The sequence below is a fragment of the Xenopus laevis genome, chromosome 1L (genome assembly GCF_017654675.1).
Source record: "Xenopus laevis strain J_2021 chromosome 1L, Xenopus_laevis_v10.1, whole genome shotgun sequence".
NCBI classification, from domain to species: Eukaryota; Metazoa; Chordata; class Amphibia; order Anura; family Pipidae; genus Xenopus; species Xenopus laevis.
In genome coordinates, this window is record NC_054371.1 from 112,338,585 (window position 1) to 112,359,196 (window position 20,612).

The window sequence follows — 20,612 nt, forward strand, 5'->3', positions numbered from 1 at the left end:
TGCAGCTGTACTTTCTTCTGAACCACACCACCAGGGACTCACTTAGGTCTGCCATTAGTAATCATGGGGCCCCATGTTTTTTGCATTCATCAGAAACAGTTTATCTAGGACAACATAAGTGAAAATAAAGGCCGGGATGCAAATTTATTTAATTTTTTTTTCATTTGAATATGTGAGGGCACATATTCATACATAAGAAAAGTATGTATGATACAACACTTCTAGTAATTAGCTTTAGAATACATGACATGAACTGATTATTATCATGGCCTTATATTTTCCACGAGTTTACTGCTAATTTCTGTATGCTTTTACTGATGCTTGGCTAACTGTCACATTAATTGACACTCTCATTTTTGACTACTACTGTACCTTCACATATTGTTTTATACTATGTGGTACATTATGGGCCAGTGGCTCATCCCAATCTATGCACTTGGTGTGGGGCTTGCTCCATAAAATGTTTAGAGTGATGCACTGTGGGTAGCACTTGAAAAGAGGCTTTTCCCGAAACATGTTTTGTGAATAAAAGGATTTCAACGGGAAAACCATGTAGATGGAAAATATGTTGAATAAATAATTTAGAAAGTTACATTGCAGACGGTAACTTAAGGATGGGGACGAAGTGAGCCATCTTACTGAACCTATCAATTACTACTCAGATGATCGTGTAACCACGGGAAGATGGAAGCTCCACTATTAAGTCCATGGCTAAATGTGTCCAGGGTCGAGAGGGAATGGGTAGCAGTAACAGTAATCCCTTGGGAGAGGTATGACAGGATTTGGAAGCGGCACAAATGGAGCAAGAGGATACAAAGTCTTTGACATCCTTTCATAAAGAAGACCACCAAACAAGACTGTTACACCAAATCAGTTGCTTTTTTGATTCCAGGATGACTAACTTGTTTCGAACGGTGTGATTGACAAAAATCACCCTTCGTCGTGACTTGAAGCTGCACAGGAAGCATAAATTGGTGAGAAGATTGGTGGGGAACAGGATCTATTCCGCCGAGGTGAGTCTCCCCAAACTTACCTAGGCGCGGAGGTTTCCCTGTTTCACTGGGCAGTTGTAGGCAAAATGAGCCTTGCCTCCACAGTAAAAACACAACCGGGCTGTGTGTCTCCGAGGTTTTTCTTCTTTGGACAAGCGGGCTCCCCCAATTTGCATGGGCTCCTCAGAAGATGTAGAGGGAGTAGGAGCGGGTGTACCGGGAAGAAATGGTATCTGAAACCGTGGAGCCAGCAAGGGTTGGAATTTTTTGCTTCTCTCCTTGTCAGACTGTCTTTGAGACAAGTGGAGAGTCCTTGGTAGAAGGCAGCATGGTAGGCCTCATTATTCCAATTCGTCTCAGCCACCAGGGTACGGAAGTTTATAGCGTATTCACTGGCACTGCTACTCCCTTGACGAATTTGCAACAGACGTGATGAGGCAGTAGTAACATAGCCATGTGCATCAAAGACTGTGCGGAAGGATTCTAGGAACACCATGGCATTCTGAATAAGTGGAGAATTATTCTACCAAAAGGGGGGATGCCCACTCCAGTGCTTTCCCTTGAAGGCAGGTAAGTACCTCACTTGCTCGGATACGTATTGTGAGGGTTGTAGCTCGAACTGAATCAGGCATTGATTTACGAAGCCCCGACAAGCCTGGGGATCTCTACTGTAGAGAGGAGGAGCTGGAACTTTGGGCTCCAGACCGGGAGATGGCAAGCAGGAGGAGTAGCTGCTACGGCGGTTGCCAGGGGGGGGTTAACCGACAGATTATCCAAAATGGCTTCCAAAGTTTTGCCAAAATGGGTCTGCTGTGCCTCATAGGATTCCATCCGTGAAGCCAGCCCACGGAATGCTCTCCTGAAGTTGGGTTGAGCTTCCTCAGAAGGGTCCATGGCCCGATAATACTGTCTCAGTTTGCAGTTGCGGACCAAGGAGGAAGCTTGTAGCTTCAAAACACAGTTTGTGGTACAAAAGGGGTCAAGAAGAAGAGTAGTCAATCCAGGCAAAAGGTCAATTCAGGCAACAAAAGTTCTTAGTCAGAATACAGGCTGAAGTCAAGATCAGGAGTTCAATAACAATAAATCACACCCAGGAACACAACAGAGTTGAACCTATAATTGGGCAATGTAGGCTTCTGGTGTCCTTTTATAGTTGAATTTTCTCACCAACATGTGCGTTATGACATCATGCGTCACATGCTGACGTTGCACGTCGCCGCTGCATATTTTGATGCTGGCGTCATGAATTGACACGCTGGCGTCCACGTGGTTCCCCTTTGGGCGCCGCCATCTTGGATGGAACGCTGCTGTGGAAGGACCTGCAGGGCAGCGCTCCTTACACTCCCGCTCTACACTGCCCACTTGTCAGACTTCCACAGCACATACAACCTGAGGTACCAGCACAACACCCTTAGCATGAGGGGCATACTGTATCTATTCCCTACAGCAAATAAATGCAAGAATGTGCTGCACATTATGACCATTCGTTCGCTGGGCCGCTTGCTACAAACTTTACACCAGGCCTGTCAGCTACTCAACGGACTGGGTGAGGGACACTATAATACCAGGTTTATCTACCCACATTTCCCATCTACTGGGTTACTATTGACGTTGTCAAGTTATGCTTTTTGGGAGAGATTCTTCCAGAAGTTGGGGTCCTGTGCAGAAATGGAGGGAGGAATTGTTCTAAAGTTGGGTGCTGAATTGCAATTGTTTAGGTTGTGATAATGTTCAGGTACATGACTCCTGCTTATAGAACAAGGGACTATCACGGGGGGGGGGGGGGGTGAGGACAAGATCTAACTTTATGCAGATGATATACTTATTTAATTAGGGGACAGTTAGGAGAGTTAATTGGCCTCACTGAGATGAGAATTTTGGATCAATATCCGGGCTCAGGGTTAACCCCTCCAAATCGACCCTATTCCTGATGCCGGGGAGGACTTACCGGTAACTGTCTGCCCCCTCCAGATTTCTACTAAATTCACATACCTTGGGATTGAAATTGCTCTTCCTATTTAAACTTTTTATGGTCTCAATGTTGCTCCTCTAATGAGCTGGGTATACCAAAAACTTACAGTGTGTGCTTACTTACCTCAAGGCCCAGTGGGCAAAATTCACTTGGTTAAAATGTTTATTCAACCAAAACTAATGTAAATACTGTGGCATGCTCCTCTGCCTCTCGCAAAAAGCATCTTTAAAAAACTGGATAGTAAACTCTGGAAGTTCATCTGAGGCAACCCTCTACAAGGTTTTGTTAACAATACTATCTAATTGAGTAAATTCCTTGCAAGCTTTCCTGGTGCACCCTATCCTGGGAGCAGTAACACCAAAAAATATAAGCGTTTTAAAGTAATGAAAATATGATGTACTGTTGCCCTGCACTGGTAAAACTGATCTGTTTGCTTTAGAAACACTACTATAGTTCATATAAACAAGCTGCTGGGGAGCAATGGCGGAAATTGAAAAACGGCTATATGGCACAGGATAACTAATGGATAACAGATAACACCATTAGACAGACAGAGCTTATTTGCTAACTGATGTGTAACCTGAGCCTTTTCTTCTTTGAATGGCTGCCCCCATTGCTACACAGCAGCTTGTTTATATAAACAATAGTAGTGTTTCTTAAACAAACACAGCAGTTTTACCAGTGCAGGGCAACACTGCATTATATTTTCATTAATTTAAAAAACATTTATTTTTTGACGTTACTGTTCCTTTAAATGGGTCTTTTCAAGGGTACACCAGTTAATGGAAACTCCATCTGAAGATCAATCCACCCTGCTGTGATGCCTGGGGGTCTGACAAACTCCTTACCTTTTCTGAACTGCAAACTAAATACACCCTTCCCACATCCCAATGACCATTCTGTATGAGACTAAAGCTGGCCATACACTATAAGACCCGCAATGTTGCCAAACGAGCAGATCTTTCCCCGATATGCCCATCAATGGCAGGGCTATATTCGGTTAATCCTAATGTTCGGCCCTAGGGCCAAACGATCGGATCACAACAAGGAGCAATGGGCTCTGAGGGGTCTATCGCCTGAAAAATGAAACCTTCTCGATCAATATCGTGGCCAGATATCGATCAGGAAGACCCGTCGGAAGCCCCCCATACACGGGCAGATAAGCTGCCGAATTGTTCTAAAGGACTGATATTGACAGCTTTAATCTCCCCGTGTATGCCACCTTTACCATAAAGGCCCCAACACAGGTCTCCATCAACCCCAGGCACAGAAAACTTCAGCTCTACTTACTTCATAGAGCCTATTATACTAGGAGTAGACTCCACAAAATGTTTCCCAGACTCTCGCCACTGTGCCATCAATGTAAACAAGAGAAGGACACTTTAATACCTACTCTAGGGACGTACCCATCGATTCAGTCATGCTGGAATAGTGCACTGGTGATTCTATCTGAGATGGTAGGGACCATACTAAAGCCCGACCCCAAGTTATGCTTACTGAACATCCAGATGAGCATCACTGTAAGCCCCAGGCTGCACCATTCATTAGCAAAGCCCTATTCCAAATGCCTAGGCTTCTAACACTCAATTGAAAGTCAGAAGAACCACCCAACACTGCCCACTGGATTACTGCCATGTCCCAACTGTCCAATACAGAGTATCTGACAACAATGCGTAAAGGGCTGCGGGTGAAATTCCAAACAATGGGGACCCTGGTTTAGGAAATATGCCGTTCAACAACCCCTAAGTATTGAAAATGCTCATTAGACATTCCTAGCAGTAGCAACAAGGAGAGCGACAATTATCTTGTTGAATATGCTGTATCTATAAAACTTCTTTACAACCTGGCAATCAAACAAGTCCATTGTTTGTACTGTTAACTTCTGTATTTGTTCAATAAACTTACAGTACCTGGAAAAAAAAAAGAATGCCATCCCACAGTCCTTCTCCTGAACTTTTTAATGGATACAGCACCATTAAGGGCAGAGAGAACATTGCTCACCTACTTGCTTTTATTTCACGCAAAAAAAACAATAGCCATCAAATGGAAAGACGAGCACCCGCTACACTAAAATTTTGGATAGGTCTCATAGAGAAAATACCCCCTGTTATTGAACAAATCTACACTGCAAGAGGCTGCCCCTCCAAATTCACAACATTTTTGAATATCTGGATTAAACAAAACAAATCTTATGTTGTACAAAAACGTTGGCTCAACCTAACAGACCAAAAAGGTTCTGCGCGCTCCTCTTAACAGGATTCATATTTAATGCTGTATAACTGATTTAAAAACTCTTCTAATGTAATGTGTTGAACTCTTCCCAAACATTTGTGGGCGACACTGGTTCCAATATTCCATCACTGTCTCCCCCTGCTGTAACATTCTTCCACTTCTTTCTATACCTCTCTCACTGCTTTCTTTTCTATTTTCTTATTACCTTTAGTATTGTGTTTTCCCAAGGGCAATAATAAGAAAATCTTCCAGTATGTTTCCTTACTTGTCACACCGAAATCACTGAGATTGTACTCTGTATAATTTTGTTTGGGTCTTGTACTGGATTTAAATAAATACTTTAAAAATATACATAATGAATCCTTATTGAGGGAAAAACAATCCTATTGGTTTTATTAATGTTTAAATTAGTTTTTAGCAGAATTAGGGTATGTAGATTCAAATTATGGAAAGACTACCCCAGGTCCTCAGCATTCTTGACATACTGTATCTAGACTAAACAATGTACAGAGCCTTTAGATGTCCTTTAACATTAATGGATTTAATTAATTAAACCCATTGTTTAGAAAGATCCAAATTATGGACAGGTCATCTCCCATACAGTAGATTTTAAAGGAAAACTAAACCTCCCTGAGATATAAAAGCCCCCTCAATTGCCCTCAATCTGCCACCTTTACCTCTCCTCACTCGCACAGTGTATTACCTATATTAGTGCTCCTAATGGGAGTGCAAGAAGCAGAGCAGCGCAGTAAGGTCCCTCTGCACCATCTTCTGTCCATTCGTATCCTCTTCGGGTCTGTTTGCTGTCAGGGAACCTGCAAACACATGTGCAGTTGAAGCGGATTTTTGACTAACCCAAACTGCACATGAGCCTGCAGGCTCTGTGTTGGCGTACAGTGTAATTAAAGGTATAGCTGATACCAAATAAATGAAGTGATAACTTGCATACTATAAACGTTCTGTCAGCCATGGTAGTGCAGATTTACAGCAGGTGACAATACGTTCCTTGTGCTATTGCCAGCAGTTGTACTCACACTGTCCAGTCCTCAGAGTATAAAGCCCTCACAGTGGTGTGCCACAAAAAATCTCTCAATTCTCGACCTTGAACATTTGAGTCCCTAAGCTTTCAGGTGACATCCAGGGTACTAACACATATGCTCTCTTTTGGCTGCCCTAGACTTAATTTATCCCCAGAGTGCACTATAACAGACTCTAACCTCAAACAAGCTAAACCTTGCTCTACTGGAACTTCTCCTCGTACCGAGGACTCTACACCACCATCCAGCGAGTGGGGCCTAAAGACAAAGAACCCTATGGCACATTATTTTTAAAGACTTGGGACACCTGACACCCCTGGACAGTAGAAACTACCAGGAAATGCTCAAACAATGAAAGAAAAAGCCCAGCCCTACACTTGAAGGTGGACAAAATCTATATAAAAAATATAAGTATTCATGATGACAATTCTGAACATATACAATTTAAACAATCAGATAAAGGGGGAAATGTAGTATTATGGCCAAATAATATGTATTTGGAAGAGGCTCATAAACAACTTTCTTCACCAAGTTATAAAGAAATTCTTGGAGATCCTACAGAGAATTATATACAGTTATACAATGATTAATGATGCTTTTAAAGATAACATCATAACCAAGAAAGAAAGAAGTTTTTTAAGTAATGATCACCCTAGAGTTGCCACCTTTTATCTCCTGCCAAAAATACACAAAAATAAAGAAAAACCCCCAGGGAGACCCATTATCTCTGGTAACGGTAATCTAACCGAAAAAGCCAGTCAATATATTGACTTAAGAATAAGAACAATTGTGGAAAATTTAGACTCATACGCCAGAGACACCATGGACGTGCTTAATCAGATTAGTGAGATACAAACAGATAGCAACACCCTTCTAATCACCCTGGATGTAGAATCCCTTTACACCTCTATTAGCCATCAGCTGGGGTTGGAAGCTCTAAAATACTTTTTGTACAGCTATTTAGGTGAATCTGATGAAACCAGCTTTTTAATTAAAATGATGGGGTTCATCTTACATTTTAATTATTTTACATTCCAAGGGAAATTCTATCTGCAAACCCAGGGGACTGCCATGGTAACTTCCTGCGCTCCCTCGTATGCCAACCTTTTTTTGGGGCATTGGGAGGAGACCGTTGTGAACAGTCAAATGTTCAAAAATTACCACAATAAGATTTTAAGATGGATACGCTATATTGATGATATCCTGATACTATGGTCTGGCACGGAACAGGAAGCTCTGGAATTTATAGACAAGCTTAATATTAATAAACTTAATATCAAACTGACTGTGAATATCTCTAAACAAATGGTTTCCTTCCTGGACCTATCAATTATGATAACAGAGGAGGGCAAATTGACTACTGACAACTACAGAAAAGAGACAGCCACTAATTCCTTGCTAAGTTTCTGTTAAATATTGGGTATTGGAAAAATGGTTATATTCCAGTATTGATTAAGTTTGAATATGTTTCATTTGTGCACTCATGACTTGTCATTCACACATCCTTCACACACTGGTTCCCATACTCTATTTATTCCCTAAGTCAAATGGATTAGGTTACAGCAGGGGTGTCCAAACTTTTGGCTCGCCGGGCCACATTGGAAAAAGAAAAAATATGAGGGGGCCACACATGAAATACACAAACAGGTTTGATTTGTAAAAGTAAAGGAAATACACAGAAAAGAACTACAATGCCAGTTGGATAACTAGATGGAGCTATACACTGGAATATGGGAAACTTGGATAATAAATAAGACATATTATTATATTATTATTACTAACTGGGGAATGGGCAGAGTCCTCCCTCCTCCTTTCTCCTCGGGAACCAAACTGGGCCGCATTCATATGCATCCTGGGCCGCATGTGGCCCTCGGGCCGCAGTTTGGACACCCCTGGGTTACAGGAAACGTATGGAATGTCTTATGGGTAGGCTGGGGGAGGTGCATCTCACAGATTTTGAATAAATTCCTGAACAAAGAGAAGTTCGCTCTGACACTGGACACAGACACACACACTGACTCTCACATAATACAGACATACACAAAACTTTTATACAACATATTGATACATACATATTATTTTGGTAGGCTGTCAATAGAGCATTTGACTGGCTAGGTATTTGTTAATTTGTATGTATTTTCTGTAACACATTTTCTACACATTAAATATATTTAAATATCACCTTGGTGAGTTGTGTTTATCGACCATAGAACTTATACAAATTATTAATAAGACAATAGTTTCTAACAGATGGCGAGCCTAGTCAGATTATAGACCTGGACATTAGACATATACACATTCTGTCAGCTTCAAAGGGGGACAGGAGGGTGTAGCTGAACTAAAGCTTCCAGATGTCTATATGAGTAAAAGAACCTAGAAGTATTTTGTGTAAGTATTACAGGCATTGACATAATTGCGGACGCAGTGAGAAAGATTCTGTTTTCCGGTGAGTATGGATTTTCTTGATAATTTGGCTAATAAGAGCAAATTCAAGTTTGATATCCCTCATAGTGTTATGTCTGATGCAGAGATATGGTCAGATCTGTATACTCAATGTATGAATGCTAATGTGTTGGTAGAGAGAAAAGATATTTCATTTTCCAGATTGAAACATAAAATCCAGAATGTAATGCTATTAGTGAAAACGTTTAATACTTTAATGTGCTCAGAGAGGAAGGAAAATGATGAAGAAAAGATTACTGCTCCAGATAAGAGAGAAGTAGAATGTGACAGAGTTAGCAATGACTGTCTGGCTAAGGAAATTTCTAAGCATGAACTTAGACTGTCAGAAATAGAGTCAGTTTTGCAAAGGAATAACCAGGTTTCGGTTATTACAAAGGAACAGAGATCCATGTTTGTTCCGGATCTCAATAATCCAGAATTAGACTATGACAGGGCAAAACTGCAATTAAAAATTAATAAACAGTTATTTAAAATTGTGAAAGAGATTCCACATTTCAACCCCAAGTTAAATGTCCTCATGATTTCTGATTTATTTGAGTCTCATATAGAGAAATATGATTTAAGTGAGGAACAAAAAAACAAAGTGTTTAAACTTTGGGTGCCAATACAGATTTCCAATAGGTTATCAATACCAGTGACTGAGCCAGGGATTGATATAGACGGGAATCTAATATATGGCTCTAGAAGGGAGAGGCTTTTGCAACTTAATTATATAATTAATGGAGAAGAGTTTTTTAACACTGCACTGCTTAATGATCTGAAGACCTCCATAGACGATGACCCATTTGTGTTTATGGGTATATTTGAGCAAGCGTACAGGCTGGTTATGGGTATTAAAGAAGATCAAGTTCCTGAAGAAATGGTGAGAGTTTTTGTAAAGAAGTTTCAATACTTAGATACAGGAGCTGTTGTCCGTGCTTCAATGTTTAACACTCTTACAGAGGCAGCCACTTACATTGATAAGTATAGGAGACATCTTGTACTGCAGAGCTCAGACCCCTCAAACAAGCATGTGATCAAAGAAATATGCCAGTTACGTAAAGCCAAAACACAGAATTATAAATATTCTACTTGTAATTTCTGTCATCGTCTTGGGCATTATGAAAAACGATGTTATAGAATGAAACGTTTAAAACGGAAAATATATCATACTGATAAAAATTCCGGGCTGATAAATGAGAAAGTTCAGGCGAAGCAACTAGATGCACAGAATGGCCACTCCCAATGTCCCATAGACAGACCAGTTTGTCCTTGCAAAAGACCTAGGGCTGAAGACAAAAGGAGTTACTCTTTGTTAATGAAAACAAGGAATAATTACTGAATAGGGCTAGAGAAATGTTAGTACTTATTCTTTAAAGGTTTGAGAAAGTATGAGTAAATAAATATGATTGGATACAATTTTTAAGAAAGTAATATTTACATGGAAATATGCAGTAATGATCGTAATGTTTTTTACTATTTAGCAGGAAAAGTGAAGTTTAATATGTATTAACTGTTTTATACTGTAGAATATCTTCTACTCCCTCTTTAGACAAATGCCAGGTTAAGATTATTAAATAGCTATTTTGTCAGTGGAATTATAAATATCAATATTGTATCATGATTTATTGTCTAGCTTAAACTGTATCTATATGCAGTATGGGTTCTGTAGAGCTATATTTTGTATATAGCCTAAACATTAGAAGGTAACTTTTTATAATTTATAACCAAATGTTGTATTGGTTATAAGAAAGACTGGGAAGATTTAAAGGAAATCCAGTGAGTAAGTTGAGAATGATTTTTTGTAAGTTTCAAAACAATTTGGTGCATCTTGGCACCAGCACTGTTTTCATGTCTGGATTCCAATCTACCCACCCCCATCCTTGGGTGTCATGTTATGTTTTTTTTTTAACCAGAACAAAGAGGATATTTTGCTTCCACTGATCTAAATATCTTAAATAGTAATATCCATAGAACTTCAAGTGGGACTGATATTGATGTTTCATAATCAAATCAGATTGACAAATGTTTAGATGTTGACTTGGTTTTTCCCAAATTATAAATTTATACATTGCATATTCTAAATTGTAAGATTTGGCTCTAAAGAGCATACTAGTAATACTCAGGTTACACCACTGAGTGATTTACATAACTGTTCAACCAGAACATGGTGTTTATGTAATGAACATATGTCTACAGTATGAAAGGGGGGCAGATAGACAAATCTTATTTCCTAAATACTGCATTATATTTCCATGTAGATTGCTAATAAATTTAGGGACACTAATTACAGTGATTTTTTGGTATATTTGCAAATGATGCAATTATTTCCTTACCTTTGCTGAATAAGTACAGAGCTAAAAGATTAAATACATCTTAGTATATAATGGGATTTGTATGTTTCACATGTTTTCACATAAAAATATAACAAATTTAAGTGTGAGGCAGGAAGCATTGGAACAAAAGCATTTGCTAGTGGGATTCACGAGAAAATAAAGGCTAAAGCTTAGACCCTGAGTGATTTGTAACAGGATATTTAAATGTTGGAAAGATACATTTCATGAAGGACTAAAGAATTTTGAGACCAGTAACTTTTTGTTTGTTAAATGAAATGTGCTCTAACTTGTTTATGATTATTGTAGGATATGGCTTCCTTTTCCACATTAAAGCATCATGGATAAAGAGGATATAAAGGAGAAGCTTTCTTGTAGTACATAAAGGGGGAAAGCATGCATGATATGTAGATTTCTGTGAAAATAATTTTTACATTGGAAAATGTAAAGACTAACATGAGCATGTTTGCATGGTAGTAATGTAATAAACCTTCACATTAACTAATTTGGTCTTAGTTGACTACACTATGCATAACTTTTATTTTTTTTTTTAGGTGCACATATGGAAATCCTGCGCAGGTCAATGAATTGGAAATTTTTTTCTTTTTGAACATACATAATAACGTACGTATTGATATGATCAGGTTAAGGAAAAGGAATTTAAAGAGTACTCTATATACATCTTATAAACCTTTGATAGTTTGGATTATTATATGACCTGGCCAGTCATGTGATAAAATATTTGAAACTGTCAGATATATTATAAGATGTATATGTTTAATAACCATAGAAGTGATGAATATGGATCCATTATATTATTAATAATTATATTATTAATAATAACTTTTTCTTTGAAAGATTATGAACTGTAAATATATAAGTTTAGGTTTGGTTAATCCTATTGTTGTGATATACAATATGAATTCAAGCTCAGAATTGTTTTTTATTCATAACAGGGAAAAAGTAATGTCCATGAGCCTTTGTTCTGAAATTGTCAGAAATCTAACCTATAATACCATACTACTATAGTATCAATATCTTTGTAGTCAAAACCTTGAACTGGTTTCCTACAGAGATGAGTAGTTCAGCAAGGGATTAGATCATTTAAGTACGAAATGTATCTAGAAAGATAGTTTTATAGAAATGTCATCCTTAAGGTATATTTTTAAGATGTGTTATTTGAACAACGGTCAACTTTTATGCAGACAGAATTTATTAAAGCATGGGGCAAATGCTGGGAATAGCATTTTATTTGAACATACAACTCCTATATCATACATGGATTTCATTTTAGTGTTCTTGAGGGTACATTTAACTGTGACTAATGTTTAAGGTGGTCTACAAAATGGAATACACTTATTTTGACTATGTACAGTTATTTGCTTTAATAACCGATATCTGATTTATTGGTTGGATACCTTTGGTTTTAAGAATGTCTTGAACATATGGGTTTTGGGATCAAATGACATGAGGTCACATAGTTGACCTTTGGTAATTAAAGCTCATGAGAACTGTGGGACATATGTTTTTTTTTTATGATACGTGTTCCGAATTAGTTTTGACTCCATTCTTATAAACATTAAGGAAAACAAGAAGAACTCAAGATAACCGTAAAGTGCTTTCTTTCATCAGAGAAAACAATTAACTTTGCTTCTTACAAACATGATATTTATAGGACAATGTATATTCTCACCACTATTTGCAAAAATAGGAGAACTGTTTGTTTCCATGTCTAATATATCTGCTGTGCAAAGTAAAATTAAAGCTAGGAATTAATTAAATACACATATTAATAAAGTTTCCCTTCACATGTAATTATACTGAAACCAGGATTTAGATATTGTTTACAACATTTTTAAGGAAAGGTTAAAATGGACAACTACTTTTTATATGGACTCATATGAATGTTTTATTTTATCCATTGGGAATGTGAATACATAGTTTATGTTTGTTAATATTTTGTTTTTTTTGGTATTCACAAAAGGTTTAAGTGATTTCACTGTGGAGGACATTGTTTGAATGTGAGATGTATTTAATATACAGTATAATATCATATTCATGAGAATGGCATGGTAAGACAGTGATAGTAGTTTAGATTAAATAAATAAGTGCATCTTTTGCACTAGCTATAGATCGAGATGGATGAAATTCTGTGAGACTATGGAAGAGACAATCGACAATGGAAGAGGAGCACCATCATTCAAGGAGAAATGCAAGTTCCAGAAGTAAAGTTGTTTGTAATACGGACTGTGATTCAGGATGACTTAACTGAAGGATATCAATAATTTCATGAAAAATTATTTTCATTCTGAACTATAAGAACTTTTTACAAAGTGTCTCAATCTTTTTAAATTTGCTTTTGTTTGGTTCCATTACTGAAAGTCTGCAGTTTTCCAAGAGCCTGCCAACGACTGTGGTGTTTATTGCTTATTCAAGTCACACCTTCGTTTCACACTGTATGGACTAACATATGATTGTTCTGTATCCGGGTAACTGCAAAGTGACCAGGGGCCTTAAAAAATGGCATTGATAATACATGTACTGGTGCAATTCCCTGATTCTATACAGATGATTCATGATTGATCAACTATGGAAGTCAAGGCTTACATCTGCCAGACCCAACTGGACCAAAGGGTCGTAGGAAGCCTCTGCATAGGCAAAGGACACACACATCTGTCATCAATCACAGGAGGAATGTTTGCCATATATTGTGTTGCAAAAGAAATGAAATGACTGTAACTTTGTGAAAGTGACTCCCAGAACAGAGTACTTGGCTCTTAATTTTCCATTTTTGATGTTTATGGATACATTTTATTGCAAGATCGTGAAAGGTGTGATAAAGAATTCAATGTCAACTGCAACTAAACACAGTGCTATGAGTAAAGGCTGTAATGAAAGATTTTTAAATCCACATCAGGAGGACATGATTGAATAACTAGAAGATGGGACCAACTTTAGAATATAGATAGGATATTTTTAATTCTGGTGAACTATCACTACTTACCATCTCATTACATGATATTAAATCAATTATATTATGTTATTTGCATCAGACTTTGGAAATATGAAAACATTTCTGGATGTCTTTTGGGATGTAGTTTGAAGGACTATGGGATAATATGTTCTTGGCAAGTCAAATGTGCAAAGGGGGATTTGTTAAATATTGGGTATTGGAAAAATGGTTATATTCCAGTATTGATTAAGTTTGAATATGTTTCATTTGTGCACTCATGACTTGTCATTCACACATCCTTCACACACTGGTTCCCATACTCTATTTATTCCCTAAGTCAAATGGATTAGGTTACAGGAAACGTATGGAATGTCTTATGGGTAGGCTGGGGGAGGTGCATCTCACAGATTTTGAATAAATTCCTGAACAAAGAGAAGTTCGCTCTGACACTGGACACAGACACACACACTGACTCTCACATAATACAGACATACACAAAACTTTTATACAACATATTGATACATACATATTATTTTGGTAGGCTGTCAATAGAGCATTTGACTGGCTAGGTATTTGTTAATTTGTATGTATTTTCTGTAACACATTTTCTACACATTAAATATATTTAAATATCACCTTGGTGAGTGGTGTTTGTTGACCATAGAACTTATACAAATTATTTAATAAGACAATAGTTTCTAACAGTTTCTCTAGTCATCATCCGTATTCTGTGAAAAAATCACTCCCTATAGGGGAATTTTTAAGATTAAAACGGAACTGTTCCTCTCATGTTCTCTTTAAAGAACAAGCGGTACTACTTAAAAACAGATTAAAACAAAGGGGATACTCCGGTAAACTCATAAAGAGAGCTTATCATAGAGCTTTAGGGACTGAAAGAGAACAATTGCTCCATCCAAAGACTAGGTCTCAGCAAGATAACACGGTCAGGTTTATAACTACATATAACTCTAACAGCAAGAAAATTAATCAAATTATTAATAAACACTGGTCGGTTTTGAAAGAAGACACGGTTCTAGATACTGTTCTACAAGATACAGTTTCTGTATGCTACAGACGTAGCCCTAATCTGAAAGACCTACTATCGAGAAGTCACTTCCAGACACCCAGCAGACCCAATATCATTAAGGGCTGCTTCCCCTGTGGAAATTGCAATATGTGTGATCACATGATCAAAAGCACAAAATTCAGTGATAGATTTAACATTAATCATACAATCAAGGATTACATTAATTGCAGAACCAAGGGAGTAATTTATGTACTGGAGTGCCCTTGTAAGAAACAATACGTTGGGATGACAACACAGATGCTCAAACTCAGAATACAACAACACTGCAGTTCAATCAGAAATGCAGATAAAATAGGTAAATCAGATAAAATATTATCCACAGTTGCAAGTCATTTCAAACAATATCACAATATGAACCCCTCCAATGTTAAATTTTGGGCTATAGAACAGATCCAATTGGGAATCAGAGGGGGTGATCTGGAACAAGAATTACTCAAACGGGAAACACATTGGATTTTCAAATTAAATTCAGTTTCACCCAATGGGATCAATGAAAATATACTATTTAATGCTTTTCTTTAATAAACATGATTCAGGTATTTGGTTTAACATATCAATTCCTTTTAATAGTAGACACTATTCCACTAACATTTTATTTAAATAATCTTGGTAATAAATAATAATAAGTTTTACTAACATCTCTTCCTCAATAAATACCGGTGGTTGTTATAGATACCAGTGAGTTATATATCGATTTAACCAAATACATCTGAAATGTGACCATCGCTTAGCAACGATATACACATATCTTCCCCAATGTAACTCTCGCGAGATCTCATCGCGAGATCTCATTTCCAAGTATTGCGAGATCTCATCGTGAGATCCCATTTCCAAGTATCGCGAGATCTCATCGTGAGATCCCATTTCCAAGTATCGCGAGACCTCATCGCGAGATCTCATTTTCAAGTATCGCGAGATTTTGTATTCAGGAAGTGATAAAGATACCACACCAAACGAGTCACTTTTAGATTTTGTCTTGACAAAGCCAGCAGGCGAAACACGTGTTGGCACACTGGGAAGCTCTTTTTGTGAAGTCTCCTGGGCGCTTTCCTTATTTTTACTATTGCAAAATAATTTCCTATTGATTTTAAACCTTTGCGACCGCATTGATTCTTCTTTTATAATCTTACCTGTTATCCAATGGCACTGTGGGATTTGTAGTTTTATAGGGAAGATTAGCTCTCCGAATTATAAGATAGCAAGGTAAAATTGAGACTACAGTCCCCAGTGACCTACTTTCTCCTCCGTGTGGGGTCCCAGACTTAGAAAAATACAGGCAGCTAGAACTTGGGACTTCTCCACCTCTAACAATTTTCCTATTCCTCCTTTCTCTTTCAATGCTGGTCTCCTTTGAATAATTTTATGCAAACGTTTTTTAACACCCTATAACTTTAACGGGGGTGTATGGATTAATTATTACTCACCAATTTTTATGCAGTCTTCAAAGATTACCTTAATTGATTTGCAGCAATTTTAATGAATTTAGTAAAGTTTACTTTTTAACAGTTAATCAGTTATCTACAATCTTCTATAATGAATGGATTTTAATGTGTAATATATAATAATGAATTAACTTTAATCTCACCTGGGTCAATTTAATCCTGGTTATTTAAGTTAACTTCTTAATTTCATTTGAAGCACTAGCACTTTATAGCACAATATTAATTAATCCTGTTACATGATTTTTAATTGCTAATGAATTATTAGCACCTAGCACGTAGCACTTTATTGGGTAACCCAGCAATGGCTGCCCAATAATTGAAGCAACACTGGGTTAGTAACCGTTAACGAAACTGTTAATAAACTCTGACACTGCTGCACTAATATTTGAATTTTCTTTAATTGGTGGTCAATTGAATAGAGAGGGGTTTTGCTTCTTTTCATTTCTATAAGACAATTCTGAACATTAAAATGTTGATTTTGATTTCCATAACCTAAGAAGTTTGTTGCAGTGAAATGTTACTCTCAGTTACTTTTTAGGGCAATCTTTACAACTGACCAAATTAAATTATATCATTTATAGCTTAGTATTGGGCAGTGTCTGTACATTAATTTCCCATTTTGGTTTAAATGATATTCAGTATCAATTACATATTTAGAAGTCGTTGGCTCCCAATAGCAGAATTCCTTTCTGTCCTTCTTCTTTCCCGTGCCACCCAGTTGTTTTAAACTTAATTCTATTGGATTCTGTAAAAAATCAGCCCATGCTTTTTCACAAGGGGAAGAGAAACAGTTAAATGGGGTATCTAATACACAAAACATTTGAAACTGGTACACCAACACAGTTTTTTTTTTTTACAGTACAGATATGGGATCCGTTATCCGGAAACCCATTATCCAGAAATATTACTCCATTAGACTCCATTATAAGCAAATAAACCAAATTTTTAAAAGTTATTTCCTTTTTCTCTGTAATAATAAAACAGTACCTTCTACTTGATTCCAACTAAGATATAATTAATCCTTGTTGAGGGCAAAACAATCCTACTGGGTTTATTTGATGTTTAAATAATTTTTTAGCAGGCTTAAGGTATAGAGATCCAAATTTCGACAAGACTCCTTATCCAGAATACCCCAGGTCTTGAGTATTCTGCACAACAAGTCACATACCTATACTTAAACAATGTACAGACATTTCTCAGTTATAAAGAGGAGCCTTTTGATGTATTTTAAAATTAATGGGTTTAATTAATTAAACCCATTGTTTAGAAAGCTCCAACTTACAGAATGACATCTCACAGAGGGTCAATTTTAAGCAAATAATGATTACTTGAGCAATGGTATCCTTTTTTTCTGTAATAACAAAACAGTATCTTGATGGTAACTAAGATGCATAAATTCATACTTGTGGCAAAACAATCATATTGAGTTTATTTAATGTTTAAATGAATTTCCAATTTACAAAAATATCCTTTATCTGGAAAATCCCATGTCCCCAGCATTCCAGATAATAGATCTTTTACCTGTATGTATGTGTAAGTACAGTCCTATCAGTCAGGATTTATATACAAAGATCATTTCTTTTTGATAATTTCCTTATGTACACATTTAATATTGTTCTGATTTCTTGGTTCTTTAGGCTATATATTATTGGGTTAAAAAATGGAGTAACCACTGCATAAAGCAAAGATATATTTTTCTTCATATTAAGTGAATTTCCCGGGAAAGGATTTGCATATATTGCTACTAAGGTTCCATAATACATGCACACAGTACTGATGTGAGAACTACATGTGCTAAAGGTTTTTTTTCTCTCTGTGTTTGATGAGATCTCGAGGACGGTTAAAAGGATACAGATATATGTTGTTACAATAAACCCAAAAGGAAGTATGGTTACAAGAATGGCTAACAGGAAATTTACAGTCTTCACAATGGAAGTGTCAGAGCAAGAAAGTTCAATAAGTGGAGCAAAGTCGCAGAAGAAATAGTCAGTGGTCATTGGACCACAAAATTGCAACTTGCTTACCAACAATGTTGTGATCATCATCAGCCCAATGCCCAATGTCCAACAGCATATAACTAAATGACTGCAGCAGCGCAGGTCCATAATTGACATATAGTGTAATGGAAAACATACAGCCAGATATCGATCGTAGGACATTGCGGCAAGCAGAAGACATTCTGTGATTCCTGAGCAGCCAAGAAAATAAAACTGGGTGATACAGCCTGCTATAGAAATGTTTCCTCCTTCCTTCAGTAGAAAATGTAACATGCTGGGCACTGTGTCAGTGGTGAGAAAAATATCTGAGAGGGATAAATGGATGAGGAAGAAGTACATTGGTATTTTCAAGCAACGACTTGTTGATACTAGCACTATGATGAGGAGGTTTCCAGCTAGAATCATAGTATATAGAAGAAAGAAAACTATAAACAGCAGAACCTTGTGCTTGCGAATATGATGAAATCCCAGAAAAAAGACATCTTTATCTTCAGTGTGGTTTTCTTTTAGCATTATTTGGTGTATGGATGTAAACCTTCTAGATGTCAGTATCTGTAGTAACATTATGCCACTTTATTACCTATGTTGTAAGTTTAGATTGAGGTTGAGATAAAGCATGATAAAGATCATGGTATGTCAATATCAAATATCTCTCGGGATATACTGTATATAAACATAGATGCTATAGTGCACAAGTACAGTTGTCAGTGCCAATGAAAAAGTCTACTACAGTGTTTATTTACCTCCTTACCGCAGTGTGCAAAGTATACATTTTCTTATGCAATTTCAATATTTTCCCCATGATTCCAGCATAATTGCAACAACAGAGAGGAACAGAGAGGGGTGGTTTACCTTTAAAGGGCACCTGTGTGGGCAAAATATTATCCCCAACCAAAGGGGGGGGAATAGATCAGGTTGGCGGTAAGAGTAGTTTTTTTTTTTTGCCCCACGCCAGAGCTAGACAACCTGCACCGAGAGGGAGCTCCCAGTACGAGCGTGAATGTTGGGGCACACGCATGCCCATAATGAGCAAATACAGTGACTTGCGTGACATCAGAAGCACATTATGCACATGCGCTATGTACAACCTGCCAGTGCGAGATGTCCTATAGCTGGCAGGGGGCAATTTTATACCAACTAGAGTGCAGGCTCTATTGGCCCGCACCTTTGGGTGGGGATAATTTTTTTGCCCAACAGGTACCCTCTCCTATTCATATTCCAGTCTTCTATTCAAGCCAATGCATGGTTGCTAGGGTAGTTTGGACCCTAGCAACAAGATTGCTCAAATTGCAAAGTGGAGAACTGCAGCCCCTGATTTAGAACACTGTATCTGCAGATGTAAATGAGCCTTATTAAGTGACAGCTGCATAGACAAGTAGAAGTAAAAGAGAGACTAATAAATTGAGTGTAGTGACTGACAAAAAGTAACACTTTTACCTTTTTAAAATGAATAGAAGGGCACTGCTGGTCCTGCTCAGCGTAGGACTGGGGCATTGGGGCACCAAGGTCCTCCTCCCGACATCCACCACCCACGCACGCGCCTTGTCACAATGTGCTGCATACATTCTCCTTAACTTGGTTGGTTGTTCAAGGGAGTGGAACTGGGCCAGAAGCGCCACTGTCAAAACCTTGTATGCATAAAATATTTAGCCTGAACATACAAGATGTGTTAGAAAGTGCTAGCTGGTGTTTTACATGGCTTGGAAAAAAAAATTTTCTCTTTTAAAAATGCTCACCTACCTCCGTGTTAATTACATTTATTGTTCAATCTGTTACATCTGTTGATTGTCTTTTTACATCTCTTTTTCACAGCGGACAGGGTCTTTACTATGACTAAAGGATAATTAAACACTTTCATCAACTCAGCACATGAATTCAACTTATTTATTTGAAATGAATTTGGTCTGTGGGATTTTTATCTGTCAGTAGCAAATTCCCAGTTGTGAAGAACACTCTAGAGGTTTCTGTTGGCATTGAAAATACTCTAAACATGAACACAGCCTGTGTTTTCATGGCAGAATAGATTAAAAACGGAAAAAAAAAAAAAAAAGATTTTATCCAAATTGAATTTCAGCATGAATGTCTCAATATTTCTTCGTTTGAAGACGTTAGTTACAAATAGGGA

At 37.4% G+C, this 20,612-nt stretch overlaps 1 protein-coding gene across 1 annotated transcript; it reads right to left on the reverse strand.

Moving 5' to 3' along the window:
• Nucleotides 1-18,049: 18,049 nt before the first annotated feature.
• Nucleotides 18,050-19,051, reverse strand: LOC108719971 (olfactory receptor 11A1). Its single transcript, XM_018269315.2, has one exon. The coding sequence runs from the start codon at nucleotides 19,049-19,051 to the stop codon at nucleotides 18,050-18,052; it is 1,002 nt and encodes a 333-aa protein (XP_018124804.1).
• Nucleotides 19,052-20,612: the final 1,561 nt, after the last annotated feature.